This window comes from Limanda limanda, chromosome 21, assembly GCF_963576545.1.
Source record: "Limanda limanda chromosome 21, fLimLim1.1, whole genome shotgun sequence".
Classification (NCBI taxonomy): domain Eukaryota; kingdom Metazoa; phylum Chordata; class Actinopteri; order Pleuronectiformes; family Pleuronectidae; genus Limanda; species Limanda limanda.
In genome coordinates this window covers 14985544-15007793 of record NC_083656.1, presented here as the reverse complement: position 1 = coordinate 15007793, position 22250 = coordinate 14985544, and the positions used below count along the sequence as shown (strand labels likewise).

Sequence of the window (22250 nt, the reverse complement as noted above, 5' to 3'; positions counted from 1 at the left end):
TGTTGATATTACTTTCAGATTTTGTAAAGCTTGCAATCAAATAGTCGCTGCTTGATATTTTATCAGATATTCTGACAGATTTCCTTCTCTCCTCTCTGATTTCTTCTGCACTTGGATTATTTTAATTAGTCTGTAAAAATAACAAATAACAACCAATAGAATGCCAGATGCAATGTTGGCGAATTAAATTGTCCCACCCTCTTTGTGGGCGCATTAGCTTTACTTCTCTAATGGTCCCATACAGGTGGTTACTTCTACCGAAAGTCAGAGGGCAGACAATACACACACACACACACACACACACACACACACACACACACACACACTAAAGCCGTGTGAGCTCATGTCGAAGAGCTGAAGCTGGAGCAGGAAATCTGGAGTGTAAACGAACAATTCGAGCACAAGCAGAGTAGAACTGAGTGCAAGCGCAGGGTTTTGGGTGAAAGCTTTACAAAATCTGAACATGAAAACGTGAAAGTCCTGCTCTCGAAAGGAAAGACCACATGCTTCAATAAAGAGAGGGGAAAGAACCAATAGAAAAAAATCTGAATTAATTTTGTGAAATTTTGTCAGGTCGGTGAGATCAGCAGGTGAGAAATGTAGTGGCAGTGCAGAAGTACAGAGCATTTTTAGGTAGTGGAGAGGACAGAGTGTGAGAGAGTGAACAGGGGGATCTTCATCTGTAAGTAGAACACATGATTGTTGCACGTGCAATACTGGTGCAACACACACACGCACTATTTAATTATTATGTTAATGTAAGCAGGCTGAAACCCTACAGGCAGCTTGTGCTTATTTTACATACATTTTCCATGCATCTCCAGCCTGGATGACACACTTTTCTACAAGCCACAGTGTGTGCCACTCATAGGTGTGACGAGGGTTGGGATAAGGATTGTTGTCATATAATATGACTCATTCAGGGAAATTGACTAAGCATTAAGCTCTTGTACAGCAATGCCCTGAGATAACATTCACACGGGCAGAGAGACACATGGAAATAAAATAGAAAACAAGTCATGACAAGCAATAATGATCTACAATAGCAACAGAAGTAAAAGGATGAAAAGTCACATAAGTAATAACAAGCAAGTTTGCAATCAAACAGTGAAATATGTAAAATGTCAATAAAACATCAATAACAATTGGAGAAAAGGGTTGAGAGCAAAAGTACAACAGTGGACAAGGTTAACTAAAAACAATAAATTAGAACCTGGTTCACAGTTGAACCAAAGCAGGAACAATGTACCACAAACAGCAGCTGTTAGTCCATGTGGGTGTACATGTATATTAGTATGCGTTGCTGTGGGCCTGCATGGAAACATGTGAACGTGCACAGGAGGAGGTGTGTGTACGATGAAGGTGGGGGTGTTTGATACGAGAGGCTGCCTGCAGCGTCTATCTATCTCGCGTAGAGATTCACACACTTGACGGGACGCACTGTACATGATGGACGCCTCAATCCAGAGTGTTTCAATGATCATAGGCACTTTAAAAGGGGCAACAGGTTCACTAGTTGGAGCAAATGCTAGTCAGTACATTTGTAGGGAAACTGAGCCTCACTGGTAGCAGCAGCCTTATTATTTTGCCTCATAGTTGCTGAGTGAACTTTGCCCGTGGGCACAGCGCCTGAAGTAAGAGGATGAGAAAAAGAGCATGGGAAATCATCTGGGAACAAAGCTCAATTATCCCTGATATATAGAGTCTGTATGATGTGTCACCCCATCTTTAGAGCATCTAATAACTAACTAAAGCTGAACGTCCTGGGAAAATGAGCCCTTCTACATACATCACAGATACAGATAACAAACTGAAATGAAAAATGTATTAAACATGTACTTGACTTTTTTGGTTTGGTCCATGTCCCACCAACCACTAACATGGAGGAGTTGCCGTTCATAACATATATTGCAGACAGCCACTAGGGGGCAATCAAGATCATTTGATGAGCTGCCATATCGTCAATCTCTATGTAGAGTCAATGAGCTATGAGCTATACCCACATTTCTTATGTTTTGCAGGTGAAAAATATATTGTATTTCCGATGAATTGCATTTGTCTTCTTCATCACATTCACTCACCAAACTCTGCATTTTATCGCCATGTTTTCTGTGCTCATTGCTTCTCCATTTCTTTCTCCCTCTGTCTCTCTAGTAACAATTTTCAGTCATTGCTCCACCGTGTTTCCTTCAATCCCAGATTCTCTCTCTCCTCTTCACTCTTTCCTGCCATTCCTCCTGTTGCTGCCCTCAAACAGACTCTTATGTAAAGTCTTGTCTGGTTGTCGACAGCGCACCGAGGAATTTAAATCCCCTGCTGCTGAGAACCACCGACTGCTCGGGGATTGACACATTCATCCAACTGTACCTATCATGGGGGGTGCAGAGCTTTTTCAAGCACATGGTGGGGTGTTGCAAATGAAACAGCTTGTGGCATAATATGTTGATTGAATGAGAAAAACATGGGTAAATGATTGCGTTGGACATGAGTGAGTCCGCTTCCTAACGTGAAGTGACAGTGGTGGAAGGCCTGGCAGAGACGTCCGTGTTGATGATGATACTTATTGATGCTAATCTGTTCCAGGGTTTATCCACATTACACCCACTTTTCCCCCAGAGGAGGAAAATGTCCACTGGCTGTTTGTGGTCAATACGCACAGACAGAAAAACATAGCCTTTTTCCAGCAGGCAGCTTTGTGCCAATGAAACAAAATGCGATCCTGATTGTATCACTTGAATGCACCATGACATGTAGTTTCAGAAAGGAAAAGGAAAGCTATGAATGAGAATTTAGCCTGAACACACGTCATTTAAAATCTATGTACATATGTATCCGTTTAGCTCATAAAACTATTTTAAGCAAACCCTCAGGTTGACATTTGAAGGTCATGTCATTGCTTCAAATCATGAGTCCCCCCCCCCCCGTTTCTCCAAGAACGTCAACCTCTGTTGACCCAAAATATCTCCTGTCTTAGGTCTGAAGGTGTATCAGGAATCTTGTTGCTTTGTTTGTGAATTTAAGCTGCCAAATTAAAAAGGTGTCATGCCAAATGTTCCCAAATTGAGCCACAGCCCAAAGTGGAACACTACAGACTGCCAGTCAGTATTGGTTTTTCCATTGTTGACAAGATGGCAGACAGTGGCCTCTGGAAAAAGTCATGCTCATCACCTACACAGTAACTGAACTAATGAGTACAAGGCCTGGTACCCTTCACTCTGTGGCGAGGATTCAGTTTAAAAATTACATTCTAGCACTTTTGAAAAAGGAAACTACAAAATCTTCCTCTTACTAATGAACAGTTTAATTATTGAGCTCCAAAACTCAGCCTTGCTTGATGCAAGACACTAAATTTTACACAAATGTCTGTATGTGAGAAAGCAAATGTCCGAAATCAGTTGCTGATATTTGGAATTTTAAGTATAATTTTCCGAAAAAGTGGATGAGTGGAGGTGTTGACGACATGTCTAATGCGTTATGGACGAGCAACTGGTAGAATACAAATATCTTGATGTTGTGAACGCATCTGCTGACTTCTTCATATGTGAAACTCTTTTCGAGACATTTTCCGTAATTCATGTGCAAAAAATTACTTATTCTAAAAATATTTCTCATGAGCCAGTGTTGATTATTTGTTGAACACTAATATTTTACAATTTTTGTACCAAAATGCCTCTTTGCTTTTCTTAAAAAATATGTTTTCTCAATAATTCTGAACTCAAAGGTAGCTATAGCAGAGTAATATCATAATAAGAGATGACTAGTGCCCTTTTTCTTCATTAGGAAATACATCATATCACAGACATGAGCTGCTCTGACATTCAAGGCTGCAAATGTCAAAAAGTCAAAAAAAGTCAAGGAGAGATTTACATGAGCATCTGACATTAACTGAAGACATGAGGCAAAATATTTGGACTAAAAGTCCCTCAAACGTGACTCATTGCAGAGAGAAAAGCTTGAAGCTAAAAGAACGATGACCTATTTATCAAAAAACGAGTGCAAAAGTAACGTGACCCAGTAACGAGTCACTCCTCCTGACATAAATTCTACCTTCTCTTCTCTCGCGTCGCTCTGTTTTTCTTCAAGCTGTCAGCTTTTTGAACGTTTTCTTGCACGCTTAACTCTTCCCCTTGGGAGATGTGAGGCAAACTTATTCCTGTCGATTATTGATCTGGGTATGAATCTGAGCTGCCCTGCTCGTGTCACGTTTATGATTCTGACACAAGGCGTGTGTACGATCAGCTCAGCAGATCGCACAGAGCCGAGATTATAAAGTTCGTGTGGGGGTGAGAGGTTTGTGTTTGACGGCTCCGACTGGAAATGATGATGCACAGACTTTCACATATGACCTCATTGATGACAGATACGCACTCTGCTCTCTTTTGTTCTCCGCTCTTACACTCCTGATCACATTTATTACCACCCATGAAACCCGATTAAATAATTCCAGATATAACTGCAAACAAACCAATTTGGTATGATCAGAATTTTTTATTAAAATGTCCAAACAAAAGAGAGAAAAAATGGAAATCTTATAGTGGAAATATTAGAAACATAAAATTTAACCTAGACGTAATTATTGGCATCATGGATGTATTCTAGCTCTTTTCAGTCTGCAGGAGTCCTCTCTGCAGTGGAAGACTTCAGCTCTCTCCAAAGGTTTTCTATGGAAATTAGTTTTTCCATTCATTTTTCTTTTACAACCATTCCTATGTGCTGCTGGGCGACAGCTTTTCATCAAGACCCAAGATGTCAGTTTACTGACACAGGGGAACAAATTTCAACCAAAAAATCACCAGGGAAACCTTCTGATTTAATCATTTCTCCACTAGACTCCGCTCCACTAATCCGTTTCTATAGAGTCTGGGTAGAGCGTACAGGAGGCAGGACATAGATGCTGCTGCAGAAATTATGTTTCTGTTTACCGACATCGCCAGCATTGGCCAAAAGCTCTTGAGTCTGGTGGTTTTTCCAAGTTGACATCTTCGTCTGAGTCTTCTATGTGTACGGCTGCTTTTTCGTCAACACACCCACTCACTTGCTATGGACAGTTTCCTGCTGCACTCTCACATGGGCGCACTCTGATATTTTCCGTATATATTACACGGGGTGATGACAGGAAAAGTTCTGGAAATTGTGCAGAGCAACTGAGACGGACATTTGCGCTCTAGCAAGATTAAGATTAAGATACATTTATTTGTCCCAAACACATGCACAGACATGCACAAGCACACTCATGCAATTGTAGGGAAATTTAACCTCTGCTTTTAACCCATCTTGTGCAGGACACACAGAGCAGTGAGCAGCCATGTACGGCGCCCGGGGAGCAGATGTTGGGGGAGTAAGGTGCCTTGCTCATGGGCACTAGACAGGGTAACGAGAATCCTCTTAGATTTTTGGACAGATCAATCCAGGTTCATCCTTTTGTTGTTTCTCCGTGGAGTCGAACCAGAGACCTTTTCTGCCCATAGTCCAAGTTTCTGCCACTAGTCCACCGCCTCTCAAAAGTGTGGAGATGCTGGGGATTGAACCCAGGACCTCATACATGCGAAGCACGCGCTCTACCACTGAGCTACATCCCCTCTCAGAGCAACAGACAGATAGCATATAGATGATTTGGAAAATTTCGTGAAAATGTCCAGTGTTCAGTGCATGTCTGAAATCAGCTGAAGAGAGAAAGGAATCCCATCATATCAAAAACTTCTCTAACTCCCCTAGCGTTCCTGACCTGAAAATTAATCTTGGTCTAAACTTCCTGCCTCTGCATCATTAGAGCTTCTGTTAAAACTCAACTGTTTCTAGACAAGCTGTGAAGTCAAAAACATCGGGCAGGCTATGAGCCAGTTCTCGTTATTTTACAGAAAACCTAGTATTTCACATGATGAGAGAAAAAGAGTTATTGCTTTTGACTCATTTTAAAAGCTGCTAATCAAACAGTGTTTCATGTCTGTATGGCTCCGCTTTATTATTAATAATTAGTTTCTCAATGATTAACGGAACACCAGAGACCATCTGAACATTATTCAAAGCAGCATTCACAAATGTGGACAATTTTCAGCACCAGTGATTTCAACCTCCTCAGGTGGATTCACATCTGGAAACAGTTTACTCACTAAAATCTCTTCATACACAAAAATGTAAAAAAAAAAAAAATATATATATATATATATCAACAGCGGAGAGCAGGCTGTTTTCGTGACTTTCCACGTGGAGATGCTAGTTAACATGAACTCCGCTGCGGGGGGGCATGAGGCACATTCAATGCTACTGGTTCCTTTGAACACCAATTATCATCATGGCTATTTCCAACTGTCGCTCTGATGTCGGTGTCTTTAAAGAGCATCATGAGGGGAAAATATGATGAAGAGAGTGGTGATGATGAAGATGATAGTAATAAGTAAAGACATTTCTACTCATCCGCTAATCTGGCGCATGTTGAGAGGTCAGCAGCACTGGATTAAGTACTGGATGATTTTCCTGTGTCGACACACACACACACACACACCATCACAAGTAATTATCAATGTGCTGTACTCTTTACGTGTGTGTGTGTGTGTGTGTGTGTGTGTGTGTGTGTGTGTGTGTGTGTGTGTGTTGATAAGGTAGAGGCTCAGAGTTGTTAAGTGTACATGTTATTACAGTAAAGATTACCTCTTGACATTTCCCCACCCCTCTTGCTTCAACATAATTTTCTAATTTATTCCACCCGAACATCATCTGTATCTCTCTCTCTCCTGCACTGGCTCTCTGAGAGTTCATCATTTAAACCACGTGACCCTCTCAATGTGTGTGACTCCTTCGAGCGGGTAGTGATTAGCATTCAGAAGTTGAGGCAGGTACACCTCTGTCTTAGCACCAACAGGCGCAGATGTGATGACACACACACACACACACAGTCACACACAGTCACACAAAGTCACATAGTGTATGGTTAATCCGATTGGTAAGTTTATCAATACGGTTTGTTTGATTCAGTTGAAAGAAATGTAAATTTCACACAGAGGCACTGACTCTGACTGATGTGAATGCACATGCACATGCACATGCACATGCACATGCACATGCACATGCACAGACACACACACACACACGCACACACAAAACCTGATATTTTATATGCTGCAGATACGTTTTTAAAAAGGTAAATACCAATGATTTTGTTTCTCTCTTCCAAATGAGCGCATAAAGCCTGTTGGTCGTGTGTGTGTGTCTGTGTCTGTGTGTGTGTGAACATTCGTGAGCGCTCCGTGTGTATCCATCCATCCTACGGGCTGACATCAAGTGCGCCGGCTGCATCAGTGGACTTCATTAATGCTAATAGCCAGGGCTTCACTCTCTCAGTTAGTTTATTCCATTGTTCATTAACCTCAGTTCATTTAAGATGAGACTGGCTGGCCGTCAGGGTCGGGGCTGCTGTCTCGCCCAAAGTCACCGGCCTCAGGGGAAAAGGAAAGTGGAGTTTTTTTTTTAATCCAGGAGTTATGTGAAACTTCCACAGTAAACATTTCTACCTGAGAGACTCTCAGTTCAACCCCTGCTGCGCACTGGAGCTGGTTGATGGTAAACTGACACATTACCAGTCAATTAGATTGTATCATAATCTTAATATCATCATACAAACATACATCACAGATGAAGGAGCCAGTGCCTGCTCAGTATCAACTGTGGGAATAGAGCCGGGGTACTGAAGTCCCATTGATACATGCGCCATCCACTGACATGGAGGAGGCAAGATTTATGACCCATACTGAAGCCAACCACTAGGGGGAAATCGAGATGCTTTGGCTTCACTCTTGAGGAGCTTTCATCTCGTCCATCTTTATAGACAGTCAATTGATTTTATTAGCTTTAAAAGAATATGTTACCTGTTACTTGTTTTCTTTCCAATATACTGGATTTACCATAATCTGACTGTACCTTTCTCTCTGCCTCTCTCCTACCAGAGCAGTACCATTTGAATAACTCAGGTTATGGGCCGTTTGGACAAGGGCTTCCACACCCGCAAAGCAACCACAGCACAGTGGGACTGAACAAATACACTTCGCTCAAAGCTGTGGGTAAGTCGGACACACACACACACGCACACACAAACACTTGTACAGAATGATGCTGACTCCGGCTGGCACAGTAACCTTTAAAGTACAGTACGTTGACGGCACAGGAGCTGTCAACTGATGAGCGTCTCTGTGCCTCTTGGCAAACAGAGAGTTGATCTTAAAGAGGAGCTCATGGTGTTTCCTGTCTGTCACTGTGGTGGAGCTGCCTCTTCATATAAGGCAGATAGATTGAACTTTTCCTCACGTTCTCACTGCCACAAGAGAAGCCTGTTTTTAAACTAAGTTATTAGCCAAACCTTTATTGTGTTAATTATCAAAGCAAGAGCATAATTTTTGCAGCACAGGTCATTGCCAAGGTCAGAGCTCTATAATACATGGATTCATGTAATGCGGTCTTTGGGGCAGAAAGAAATTACTGGGACAAACATGAAAGCTCTGTGACTAGTAAACACACCATCCATGTCCTTATTTGTTAAGTTTAATTACACAAAACTAAAAATGATTTATTTTTACCAACCTTGGATTTGTTTGTATAGTTTTATACAACCTATTATTTGCATATCTAAAATAAATATTTCGGAGTTGAACAACATCTGAGGGCGCTTTCTCACCGACCTTGTCTGGACCAAACCAAACTAACAGGGGTCAAAAGTGCTTCATATCACGGTGAGCATCAATGAACCAAAATATAGTCCGACCAAAAGAGGTGGTCCCAGTCCCGATCTAACTAAACCATGATTTGGCTGATGGGTATAGCTTTACTTTCAGAACAGTTGCAGAAAGTTGAGAAAGCATTACACAGCAAAAGAGGAAAAATGCAATGTTAAAATAAAATAAATTGCAATGTTATATTCATACAATGTAACAAAGGCATGAACCTAGGTCTGGACTTTCTTCATTAGAGTAAAGTAGCATTAGTAGACGTATCATTAATGAGTGTTAAACTGAAATCATTTCCTGTTTGCAACCCATATATACTTTTCTCTGTTTATTATTAAGTTATAATTATTTGCAATATTTAGTTCCCTAAAAATGTCCACAGGGAAATCAGAGCTAATGTGTCCGGTGTGCCAATCAATTACTTTATTCAGAGTAAACTTTTCAGAATGTACAATTTCAGAATAACAAATCTTCATCAAATTTCCTGAATCCAGCAGTTCTCACCTTCCTTTACGTTCTGCACAATTTGTAGTGTTTTTGCTGCATCTTTATGATTCCTCCAAATGTAGATTTGTTAGCGATTTGTGATGTAACAAGAAAGAATGACTACAGCCTGGAGAGGAGGCTGCTGGGTTTTTACCAGGTGACTCTACAGACAAAGGTCGCACACACGTTTTTGTCCTTGAGAAGTAGCAGGTGTAATAGTGTGCAGAACTGCCGGCATCCCATTAGAACAATATAATCCTCTACCAGAGAGCCAACGGCAAATCACTGCTTGTCAGGGTAGATTGTTTCAACCTTTTACCAATGGAAGGTTGGTGGAGCATGAGTGTCCTTTTCAGGCAACAACTCTCTTTACATACTCTACACTTGGGATCTGCCTGCAGGCTCCTTCAGATCGACATGATTTAGCATCAGAGGTACGGCCACTTGCTCAAGGGCACTAAAACAGTAATTGAACATTCAGTAGGTCCTACTGAGTTACTGTTGTTACACCTGTCAAGCCTTCAAAGTGAGTTTGCAATAATAGAGGCAATTTTTTAAGCACTAGGTACTTGATTTCATAAAGATGCTGCCAACTGTTAAATCATTCTAAGAAAACCCTGTATAGAGGCTTTAATCAGCAGTATGTGGAATCGAAAAAAAAAAAATAGTTGATGGTTGAGTCTAATTCCCAGGATGGTAACATTTTGAGATGGAGACTGACTCAAAAAGATACAATCCCCTATACTATAAATTGTCAATCACATACCATTATACCACATTATAGGCCAATGCAAAAACTCAGCAAAGATTCAGTCATACTTCAAGTTAATAATCCAATATTGAGTCAGTTTTAGGAATCCCTTTTTGAATAAAATGTAACTCCTGGGTAAAAAACTAAAAATCCAGTAAGCACATGGAGAAAAAAGGTTAGCGTTCATGTAGCCACTAAGCTAGCAGCGATGACCTCAGTGTTTTGTGACATTCACGCTGTGCACACACACTCACACACACACTTGCACATGCACACTGTGGACTCAGGGCGAGGGTATTTATAAACCCTCATTGCTATATTTCCACATCCTGACACATACTTTAACCTCCATCATCTCCATTACACTCCTCAGTTTCTTCTTCCTCCTCACCGCACCCCCGTCGTCTGCCGCCCTTTGACCCAACGATTCACCAACTAGAAATACTTAAATCACAATCTATTTTATTTGCAATGGGAGACAAATATAGTTTGTGCTCTGCGCCCTCTGATGCCGTTAAGTCTCCTTCCTAGTTATTTCTTATGAAGTGAGTTATTTTTTACATAATATTATAACTTTTTTCGCATTAAATTACAATTATATTCTTTTGATTTTATGACTCCTTTCTCATTGAATCACGACCTTACTCTCAGAAAAAAATAAAACAATCCTCTAGATGACCCTAGAACTGACCCTTCCCACAAGGCCCTGATTTTTAAATTAGCCACTGTAAGTAGGTCACACTCATAGAATGTATTTAAAGATGGACAACATTACAGATCCCCAAAAGTGAAGCCAAAGCATCTTGATCGCCCCTATCCATTGCTTCTTGTCTCCAAGACTCTGGCTCTAAATGAAGTATTTGGCACAAGAAACGTTCGTATGTGCCATATTTCTAAATAGTCCATAACATAACAGACGACCAAGCTAGGTTGTGTGTCTTTAAGTGATCAATGGAGAGTTTTAAAGTGTGTCATTTTTTTTAGAGTTTCGTGACCTCCCTTTAGAAAGTTTCCCAACGTACTTTGAGGCGCAAATGAAGCAGACATTTGTGACAGTTTGGAGCCGGGAGGTCCTCACATAAATGCATAATGGATTAAGTGTGATTCAGTCATCAGCGTTCCAACAACGACAAACTCTGTGTTGGTACGTAGACAGTTCATTTTAGGCGGCTTCTGTTTGTGACTCAGAAGTGCATCAGACTGTGACAAATTGAAAATGACTCTTAAGGATAAACAAGTTTAAAAGAGTTTCATTATAGCATGTGTTTGCTTTATTGGCCTAGTTGTTAAAGAACACAAACAGAGCTGAGAGTAAATGAAAGGAGAATACTTTTTATTTAAACTTAAGTCTTATTTTCACACCTTTGGATGGTTTCTAGTTTAGTCATGATAACACTAAGTACTGCTTAGAGATTTGGCAACATGGCATCACTGCAGCACAGATTGATGCCAGGGGAATGGAGGAGTTGTCAGGTGATGAGACAGGTTGCTACCCTGTTATTGTGCATTCAATACTAAGCTATTCAAGTATTACACAGGTTCATATATTCATGTTTTTAATTTAAACATGTGCAAGGTACAGGGTGGCCATGCAACTGCCATTTATAAACATACATCTTACATACAACACTGAGCTATTAAAGTAATTCAAAGATTCATGTTTTTATTTTAAACATACATGTAGAAGAGACAGTGAATCCTCAAGCCATCTGTGGATGGCACACATACTCCCACATTAGTGAGATGTCGGACCTTGATGGGTAGCACACAACTTATCTAATCTTGGACGGATGGCAGTTGTCAGGCAGAGGGTCACATCAGCCTCACAATATGTTGGATGCATGTTAATGTGTATTTAAAGACATTTAAATTTGTGGGGAAAAAATTGGTTCGAAAATAATTTAAAAGTTGTCAAATCAACCAAAGATTTTGCGACCTCCCTGAAGTACCTCCGCGGACCTCATAGGGGTCGCGGACCCCCTGTTGAAGACCTCTGCTTTATACTCTTGATGTTGCTTTTCTTCACAAACTGTCTTCACTCTTTTCCTCATTACAGCTGACAGTGCATCTCGTAGCTACTACAAGAGCTTCCCACTCATGGACTTCTCTCAATACCAACCTGTGGCGCCTCCTTCCTTCCAGCCTGTACCAGTTCCACCCAAAGAGAAGTCCTACATCCATCAGCCCCTGCCAGCACACCACAGCCTCCATGCCCCGCTGTCCATCTCCATCCCCTCCAGCCATCTGGAGCACTCGCACCTCCCGAAGACCAACACACACCAGCTCCTCTCCAGCTCGGCCTTCAAAGTCTGGGAGCCGACTAGTCGCCATGTCCACAGGCAGACGTCTGCCCCGGGGCGAACGTCCTCCACGCACAGCTCCTCCCGAAGACAAGGCTACTCCACCCGGAGGCAGCAGAGCATAGAGAACATGACGGAGCTCTTCGGTCAGCCCTATGGAGGGATGTATGGAGGGGCTGCAGGGGGAGCAGAACAGGGGCAGCAGCAGCATGTCCAGGGGCAGCAGCAGCATGTCCAGGGGCAGCAGCAGCATGTCCAGGGGCAGCAGCAGCATGTCCAGGGGCAGCAGCAGCATGTCCAGGGGCAGCAGCAGCATGTCCAGGGGCAACACCCATCTCAACCCCCCTATTACCACCATACCAGGCAAAAGAGCTACTCCACCCACAGTACGACTGAGGTGACCGTTTGAGTGCCAACACCTCAGAGAGCGGCCTTCTGCAGTGTTACACATACTAACAAAAGGCTTTGGTGTTAGCTAAATGCCAGAGTTTGGGAAAGTTGGCCCCAGCACGTAAGGGATAATGAACAGGAAGTCAATATCAGATGTAGGAAATTAAAGGGTAAACAGTGAGATTAAGGTGCGAAAACCGTGTAGTAGAACCACCACCTCAGGTAGCAAAGTGGATTATTGGACTCACAAGGGTCTTGTACATTGATCATATAAAGTATATAGAGTCTATAGAAATCTTCCAAGGTTGCTCCAAACCACTCAGGTTCCAGTAGGTCTGAAGACCTTCATAGATACTCACCCAGTTTCAATTCTACAGTGTGGTTTCAGTGTGATTGTACAGGCCTTGTAGGAATACGGATAACATAACAGAATAACAAAAATCATATTTGTATCAACTCAATGTTTGGCTTTGTCTGTGAAAAGGTTAGACATCTTACAGGTCAGATTTGGCAGGAATAGAAACTTAGGAAAGAAACTCATGGTTATGGTTTGATTGGAAGGAAATATTCTATAATGAACCTGAACCTGAAAAAGTAGGGGTAATACTTTCTGACACAGTTAATTCAATGAGATGTTCGCCGTAGAAACATGCACCTTTCGTCATTCATTTGATGTAAATGTGGTTTGTAACATTGTCACAAGTTGTGGTTCACATGCAGATCGAATAGTTAGAACTCAGGAAGGTATATTGTTTATTTTTCCTTTTTAGACTCTACAGCTACATCAATAAAACATTGTCATATGTTCTGTCCAGCAGCCGGTTGTAGTTTCATATTCAGAGTCCAGACATGAGAATGGCATCAATCAAGGTTTCTAGAGAATAAGTTCGAAGCTACAATGATTAAAAGGAATTTTTTAGTATTTTTCAATGTGGACACTATGGTTATAAATGTGTGTAAATGAATGGAGCTTTTGGAATCAGTCCAGTAAATCACCTTCACCGAAATGAAACATTGTCTAGAAAAAGATTCAGCCATAATTCCAAAGGTTTTTGGAAGCCCCATTCATTTGCACGCCCACATTTTTTATTTAAACATAGGGCCCAGGTTGAAAAATGCTGGAATTCCCCTTTAAATCAGAATGTAACAACAGGGACGTTAGTGAGTGAATTAAAGCAGAAATTCAAAAATGGTAGAAAGCAAAAAGGTGACGTCTCAATGGACAATGAGATCTTTAAACCCCAGAATAGTACTACAACTTCATCACGTTGATTTTCCAGCATGAGGGGTTGTTTTTTTTCACTACATTTCTTTTCAGTGGTGGTTGAGAGGTTTGGTCACAGCTGCAGCGAATGGGGTGTATTTTATGAAAATTATTGATTGCAAAGTAAGACTCATTAGGCTCATAAAATGCACATCTCTATGAATTGCAATCTACTTTATAGTTAACTGGATCACAGATCTCAGAAGAGTCATCAGGGCATTCAAATTTCATTTAGAGAAGATTTAAAAACTACGTTGGATAAGCTAAAACCATACATTATGTCAAGGTGACAAAGTTCAGGTGGTTTCCAGACCCCATAGATGCCTTTTGGATCAATTCTTTCCTCCCGGTTCTTCTTGTAAAAACACCTCTACCACTCTGTTGCATCTCTCCGTCTATACCTCCGTGCACAGCTGTTCCTTTCCGTGCCCTCTCGGCCTCTCTCACGCACTTTCCACGAAGCATTTTTGCATTCTGTGCCATCAGGCTAAGCGTACAGGGACAACATCCCCGGGGTCACATTAACTCGACGATGAGGACAATGCCACCATCATGTCAGCTCCCATCAGCCTCCATCCCTACCGGAGAGATAGAGAGGGGGGAAAGAGAGGGACAGCGTAAGAGCCAGAGGCTGGGTCTCTTTAGAAAAGAAGAGAAAGGGAGTAGAGAAAAATAGAAAAACTAACGTGCATGGCCACATGTTTTCCTTCCTCGGGGGGAAGGAAAGGGAAGGAGTCACTGTGGATCTGGGTCTCTCACTACCAACCTGTCTGGGTCAGAACTCACAGAGTGTGGACGTGTGGACGCCAGTGTGTAAATTCCATCCCGCAGGCACCATTGCAGGGGAATTCACTGAGGCACTTCCAGGCCTGAGGCTTTAGACATTTCTCATTTCGTCTGTGAAAGCTGGACAGCAAAGGACACTGTGCCGAGCTGTGGCTGCTGCTCGGAACATGCGACAGTCATTGCAGCGCTTCCACCGTACTTGTTGGTGAAGGTTTAAGTCTGCAACGCCCCCGAGGGACTGGGCGATGAAGTGAACCGTTAACAATGATTGCACGTGTGCAGAAATGCTTCCTTAACATTTGTGCTGAAAGAGGGGAGGGGGTTTTATGATGCAAGGCTTTTTATTAGTTAAAGTGTGGTTTTGTTGCAATACAGGTTCAAATGAGTAGAGAACGGAAGAGTATCGGGGTCAGGCCTTAGATCAAGATGCTTTTGCTTCACTTTCTTTCGTCCATCTTTGTAATACAGTCTATGGTGTAGATGTATATTACAAAACTTCAGCCAAGACAATATCTAACATCAAGTATGCAAAATGTAGAGTTTGGACTTAAAACTATTTTGCTGAACTTTGAGTCAGAGGGATGAATCCAACTGCCAGTGTTCAATATTTTCAAGCTGGTGTGGTTTTCCCTTCTGGACAGTTTTCGGCACAATCTCTTCAAAGACCTGACACTGATGATCTTAAACTGTGTTTAAAAGAGAAATCATTTCCATGTTACTAAAACTGATTCACAAGATATTTTGTAGAGGCAGTAGTTTGATAAATTCTTAAAAGCTTTTAAGAAAGACAATTTCCACTTCATCATTGATGCAAAATGGGAATAAACTAATCTTACTCCTCTCATATTTATGTTATGCCTGGCCCTCATACTCGTCTGTGGAGAACAAACCCAATAGAGAAAAGGCTAAATATAATAGCATTATGCGAGCGGTGACCACCTCTTTCACAGCTTAACTGCACTTACATAAACAGAATTTAAACACACACTGTCTGGGGGCTTGAGCAAAGCAAAAACCCTAAATACACCTTATTTGATCAAATCAAATTCCAGTAAGAGCTTCTCCACCCACGTGAAACGATGAATCAGACCCTACGAGCGACTTATATGCAAAACGTAAATGAGTGTTGTTGTTCTTTTTAAAGCGAGACTCAACATTTAATAAACATGACTGTTTTTCTGTCTTGATTTCCTGAGAAACAAGAGCTGAAGTCTGAGCTGCGAGGTTCACCTCCCTCACATCCTTTTTACATCATGCTGCATATTAAGGGAAGAACAGGCCAATGAGCCCAAAGACAACAAGTGACGACGCTGTTACATTCAAATCCTCCAAGTTATTAGACATGTTGACAAGTCGGGCAAAGTGGTTCCTCACACATTCTCTACCGTGTATTTGTGTGGATTTTGTGGCCACTTGCGGGCAGCAGAGACAAGATGAGAACAACAACTACAAAGGATTTACATTCACAACACTTTCTAAGCGAAGTTATTGTTCATTTTGAGTTGTGTTTCTGGACAGCTGACCAATTTAAGTCTAAAATACACTTTCAGAGTTCCATTGAGCTGAGAGACCTGGCAGAGGCCACTTTTTAATACAGGTTATAGCAGAATCTAAAGCTTAAGTAAAACTCATATTGTTTAAAAAGTTCAGATTCTTCTCAACTGAAGTTGCTTGAGGCTTTGGTGTCTGGATCAGGGACTGTAAATAAAGATGGACGACGCCTCTCCACTTTCTGCTCGCGCTACTCTGCAAACTCTGACTCCAAATGTGCAAGATGGCCGGGTTTGTATGCAGTACATTTTGGATTTGTGGATAAAGGGAGGAAGTAGAGACAAGTCATCCATCTTAATTTACAGTCTATGGTTGTAAGCAACAGTGTCTAATCATAACTGGATCTTAGAGTTGATTGATGCAGGCCGAGCCCCTTATCTTCATTCACTCTCACACAAAAACACACAGACACAAACACACAATATGTTACAACCAGTTTTGACAAATGTTGTAGCTCTCCTCCTAACATACTTAGATGCCAAAGGGCCATCACGCCTGAAACCACCGACTCATTCTAATCACCAATCCAGCAAAGCATCCTGGGCACCATTTCCTCTAACTGCTAAATGTAAAATCTTCACATCTGCTGCTCTCTTGATGAAGTCATGCATTTTCTGTCCCTCTGTTCTTCGTAGCTGAAAAAGCCATTTTTCATGAATTTAATATAAATGTTTTACATGTTGTGTGCGTTTTGATTCAATCTCGTTGAACATGACATTTTTTTAGCTTTCATATTGTGCAAACCTCTGAAAAATCATGTGTTCTCTGCTTTATTTATGAATATAGTGTAAATATGCTTATTTAATTGAAATCCCTATGTATATTTTGGTTAAATAAGGGCTTTATGAACTAGGTTATTTTAAGAGTATTTATTATAATTGCAGTGTATGTCAGATTTTAACAGAATCTTTTATTTCATGTTGATGATTTTAGTAACATGAAACATTTCTATATTAGCTGACTTGTGCAATTTTCTAACGTGCAATAGAGGAGGGGCCTGCTGATCTGGATCTCATGTTATTTGCAGCGAGTTTTCACATCTGTGGCAAAAACACAGTGACACACATTAACTGTAGTTTAGGCCAAAGCAATCCTAGAGCAGATGGACCATCATACCATTAATAATCTATTGTGTAACTACACAATACTGACTGATCAATGCGATATTGTGCCACAGCCAGTATTGGCCATCATGAATTTGACCAGCAGTGAAACATGTATGTGCATGTTGCAGTTCCATGCACAGAGGAGATTGAGATATTTCGTACTGTCTCTGTTTAACCGAATTAAATTATTATTTCCTAGCACTGAGCGAAAGGAGGGAATTAATCCCACCATGGCATTCTATGAACCTCTGCAGGTGATCGTCTTGCAGTGTCTGTAAAGCGACAGGCTACATAACAGAACACAACTATAGATAAATGTGCAAATACGAATATGATAGTCAAGTTAATCGAAAGTGTGTTTTGTGTGATATACAGTATGTAGCGAAAAACATGTGTATATACTGTATGTACCTGTACTTCTTATTAAAAAAGAACAGATTTATACTCAAAATGCTCTTGAGATGTTCTTTGCGGAGGGTTGTTTAGTAATCAAAGCCACTTTTGAAGATGAAATATTCAAATGTAAAATGAACACAAGGCCTTGGTTTGATTCGCGCTTGTATCAAAGAGATGTTGATACACTCCCGACATGCAGCAGGAATCTAACTGGGTCGACTACTTACTCCACAACACTCCCCGAAGCCAAAAACTGAATGACAGCTTGACAGCAGCCAGATGTTCTTGGTTGGATCAAGTTTCTTTCAACATAAAAAATATCATAATTACAGTAGTGGATTTGGTTCTAAAGCAGATCATTTGTCCAAGATTTCCCAGTCGAGATCTGAAGCACACACGTGTCCCAGTAACCACTAATTCACCTGGAAGTGTTAAAAAATGTAAATGCATTCAAGATTCATGTGATGCCTTGATTTTACCGTGACATTACCAAGTCACCACTGCACCATGAGTGTCACCTTGTGGCTGTTTTTGAAACTGCATTAACTCAAAGTATCCAAGAATATGCCTCATCATATATTAAAGGAAGATGTCTTCGCCATCATCGTTAGATAACTTGCCGTTTTCAACAGAACATTCAAAATGTAACGTATTGAACAGTTTCAAAAGTCAAATCTCAAATGTCACACACAGTAAATATTGTCAGTTTAGTGCTTTTACTTTTTTATAACCACACAGACATTTGTGTCAATATGTTAAAGTTTGAATATGAAAGTGTATACTGATTCCTCTCAGCATGTCAATATGAGAGTTTTAAAAACATGTATTTGTTTAGCCCAACTTTTTCATGCAAGTGCACATATTAAAATCAAATGAAATCATAATAAATACTTTATTTTCAAAATTCAGACCTTGTACAATGGAATTGAGGAAAATTACAATTTTTAGGTAGAATTTCATTTAATTTCCTTCTTCTAACGTATGCAGACAAGCTTTAAGCGTTGTTAATGAGTACGTGCAAGTAAATTAAAGTTAATAATTAATAGTTCAAAGGAAGATTATCGAGGAATGAACAGAAAAATGATTTTGTGCTGATATGAGAATAACCTGAGAACAGTGGATGGTAGCAACAAGATGTGTTTCCATAAGGAGGGAATAATGATCACACCATAGTGATACCATGGTGGAAGGAAGTGGTTATCGTCATAAGACCTACAGTGTGTATTATTTACTGCTTTATATTATTTACTGTGTCTAACTACAAAAATCATCCTATAGTCAATATCATTTTACATAAATCCTGGATATGTAACACTTGATCTCTATAAACTAAACTAAAGTAAAAAATAAAGCAACTGAAAGACGTAAAGATGAAGAGATGATTGGTCCCGTATCTAAAGTGGCACTTAAATGATCTGTGGTCGTTAGATTGTTTTTGAATGAAACGTCTCAGAGGTAACAAACTTTAACATCTTCCAGATAACACAGGACATAATTTGGTGAAATACAAAGACCTGACAGCAGCAGAAATACAGATTTCTTAATTATTAACTTTAACGTACCGTTACCCTGCTCTACGAATATAGTCCTGTCAAAATAAAGTCTACTGGGAAGGAAAAACAATGTAAACAGGAAATTACAGCATTAAAAATCCCATTGCCTGCACAGCAGTGAGCACCCCCAGCTGATTGTGGAAGAAACCTGTCCCTGTGGTTTCAGAATAAAAAATAGTGATAAACTGCAATTAACAGCATCCCCACTGATGAAGAGAGGTTGGGAACAGCAAACCAAAAATGAATGGATATATCATCATTAATATACATGGCCCTATCTATCGCTGTCCGGTTATGTTGCTGCCTCCAGGATTAATGTTGATGGAATCCAGTAAGGGACGGAGAGCCTGGCCAAATGGCCTAAAGAGGAAACACAGAAAGAATAGTTACACTGAAATAAAGAGGCTGAGAAAAAGTCTAAATGTATTAAAGTTTGTGAGCTGGGAAAGGGGAACTGAGTTACAGGGGCCAAAGGAAAAACTACTGCAGAGAATACAAAGATTAACACCTACATTTCCAAAACTTTGCACACGAATAGTCAACTGGTTGGTGGATTGGTTTTGCATCACATAATAATAAAATAACATTTTTAATTTTATGTGAACTTGAATTTAAACCATACACTGATGAACTGAAGATTTCTAGATTTGTGGCAAGGATCAGTATACACAGATAGTTTAGCAATGAAGACAGAAAGTCAGGTAGAGAGGAAAATAAGAGCTTTGGTGTTTTATGGTGCTTATAACACTGAGTCAACTCACGTGGACAGTACTTCAGATGGAAGGTCTGTAATGTACGATGGGATCTTTTTGCCTGTTAGGAATTGAGCCACCTCGTTGCTGAAAGTGTTGCAGTTGTGCTCCAACAAGTTGTACTTGTCACTGCTGTGAACCCAGAGAAAGAAGAAGAGAGGAACAAAGCAGACAGGGACATCAATTTAGAGAAAAGAGGCCAGACAGGGTGGGGAAGAGTGAGTGAGTGGCAAGACAAAAAATAGAGACACTTAGGCAGAGAGATCAATGTGTGAGATTTATGCATTTTCGAGATTGTTTTTTGGGGGTTTTCATTGGGATGACTAATAATCAAAGTCAGAGAAGTATACGTGAAAAATAGGCTGTAATACAAGTATTTTTAAAGAGTAGGTGGAGCTTTAAAGCATTTGTCCTGCAATTCTTACTATTACTCTTTTTTTCATTTGAGTCCTGATTTAATGTTCCCAGTTATGTTGACATATATTCATTCAAATGTTTTCCAAAAGACACAAAACTATTGCCTTTAACTACAAAAAGTACGGTATAAAACACATATTAACAATTATAACATTTTACAGACTCACTCCACCGCCTAACATCTGGTATGGCAGCACTTGGATTTAAATTTGAGTTTAAAGTGTGAGAGGGAGCTTTTACCTGTATGTGGACTCTGCAAGTGAAGTCAGATACTCCATGAAGATCTCTGCAGGAACCTCGGTGAGGCCCAGGTCCACAACGCAGTCAGGCTGACCCAAAGGGGTATCACCCTAGGACACAACACACACCTCAGTGTACAACTTGTTTTTATCACTTTGACAAAAGCTTCTTGACCCATTACATTATTCATGTGCAGCATTAAAAGTCACAAAGAGTAATGCTTGATGCACTTTATAGTTGGGTAAAAGGATGAAGCCGATTCTTACAGGTGAACAACTATTGATGCCTTCTCCAACAAAGAAGAACTCCTTTTCATGGACCACAACCGCTGTGTGCCTGTAACACACAAATTCACATTTTTCCTATAAAAACCAAACCTATGAATGCAGCGAACTGAAGTACACAGGGCCTTCAGTGAAAAGACTTGTGAGAAGACTCTGTTAAGCAATTTGTAAAGGAAAGCTCGTCCAGTGTATTGATAAGCAGATAATATCGAACAATATGAATCTTAAACAGACACATTGATAAAAGAATAACAGATATGTCAAATTAAATTTGAAAGAAGGAGCAATGCAGAAAATATGTAGATTTTTGTTTATTCAAAACATTTTTAGGTCTATATATTTGGTTTTATTTGTGTTTTCTTTTTATTTATAAGCATTTGTAATAAAGTTAATGGTTAGTCAGCAATACATTAATCCTCAAGTACATATATTTGAGGAGTGTGAAAAGTGTTATGTAAATAAAGATTATTATTATTATTATTTTCATTATTATTAGTAGGAGTAGAAGTAGTAGTTAGTAGTAGTAGTATAAGTAGGAAGTATAAGCAATATTATAATAAGGATTGTAAAAAAAAAAAAGCTGCTCTCACCATATCCCATCAAGGTGTTTCCCTGAGAAAAAAAACATATGGAATTATTGATGAATACGTGTTTTGTCGTAAATAAACATGTTTAATTCAGAAGCTTTCTATATATCAAAGTATTAATCGAGACAGCAGAAAAGAAAGCCATAGCTCCATAGGCCTGGGTATCATCCCCGCTCTTTCCTGATTTCTCTCGCAGGCTCGGGTGCACTCACGGCGGCTTTCATGAAGGCAACCAGCGGTGCGCCTGTCAGAAACTCACCCAGCATGGCAGCGCTCAGCTGTCGAGCCATTCCTCTGGACAGGTCGTAGACCCACAGCTTCACTGGGAAAGAGTCAGTTTGGTCCATGGCAACAAAAATGAAAACTATAGTTAACTTGTTCTTAACTTTAGCTGACTCACTTCCCCCGACAACAAGCCGGTTAGCTAGCTTACCGGTAAATAACACACAAAACTTTAATTAAAAAAACGTATGGCTGTAGCTGCTACGATTATAAAACTATAAGATGGACGATTTGAAGTGAAAAATGTCATGAAAAGTTAAGTCAGTCCGGCGGTGATACCCAGGGACGCTGTGTCACTGTGACTATAAACAATAACACATCCGTCAATGCAGCGTGGAGTCACTCTGTTTACTTCCGGGGACGAGCCTCTCCGCAAACGTAAGTCCCGCCT

At 40.4% G+C, this 22250-nt stretch overlaps 2 protein-coding genes and 1 non-coding gene across 3 annotated transcripts in view; 1 reads left to right on the top strand and 2 right to left on the bottom strand.

The window, feature by feature from the left end:
- The window catches only part of shisa8b (shisa family member 8b), a 28037-nt gene extending 15377 nt beyond the window's left edge, over positions 1-12660 (top strand). Inside the window, exons 3-5 of the mRNA XM_061094348.1 lie at positions 7941-8054; positions 12008-12462; positions 12562-12660. Coding sequence (XP_060950331.1) covers positions 7941-8054; positions 12008-12462; positions 12562-12660 — 668 coding nt within the window. The remainder of the gene's footprint in view (positions 1-7940; positions 8055-12007; positions 12463-12561) is intronic.
- trnaa-cgc (transfer RNA alanine (anticodon CGC)) lies at positions 5508-5579 on the bottom strand. Its single transcript has one exon. It is a non-coding gene; the product is annotated as a tRNA-Ala (tRNA).
- A 5962-nt stretch (positions 12661-18622) lies between the features above and the next one.
- On the bottom strand, positions 18623-22192 carry LOC133027642 (desumoylating isopeptidase 1-like). Its single transcript, XM_061094704.1, has 6 exons — positions 21837-22192; positions 21581-21602; positions 20973-21042; positions 20707-20816; positions 20059-20181; positions 18623-19657 (listed from the first exon to the last, which is right to left on the bottom strand). Exons 1-6 carry the CDS (start codon positions 21922-21924, stop codon positions 19576-19578), a joined length of 495 nt encoding a protein of 164 aa, XP_060950687.1. The 5' UTR covers positions 21925-22192; the 3' UTR covers positions 18623-19575.
- Positions 22193-22250: the final 58 nt, after the last annotated feature.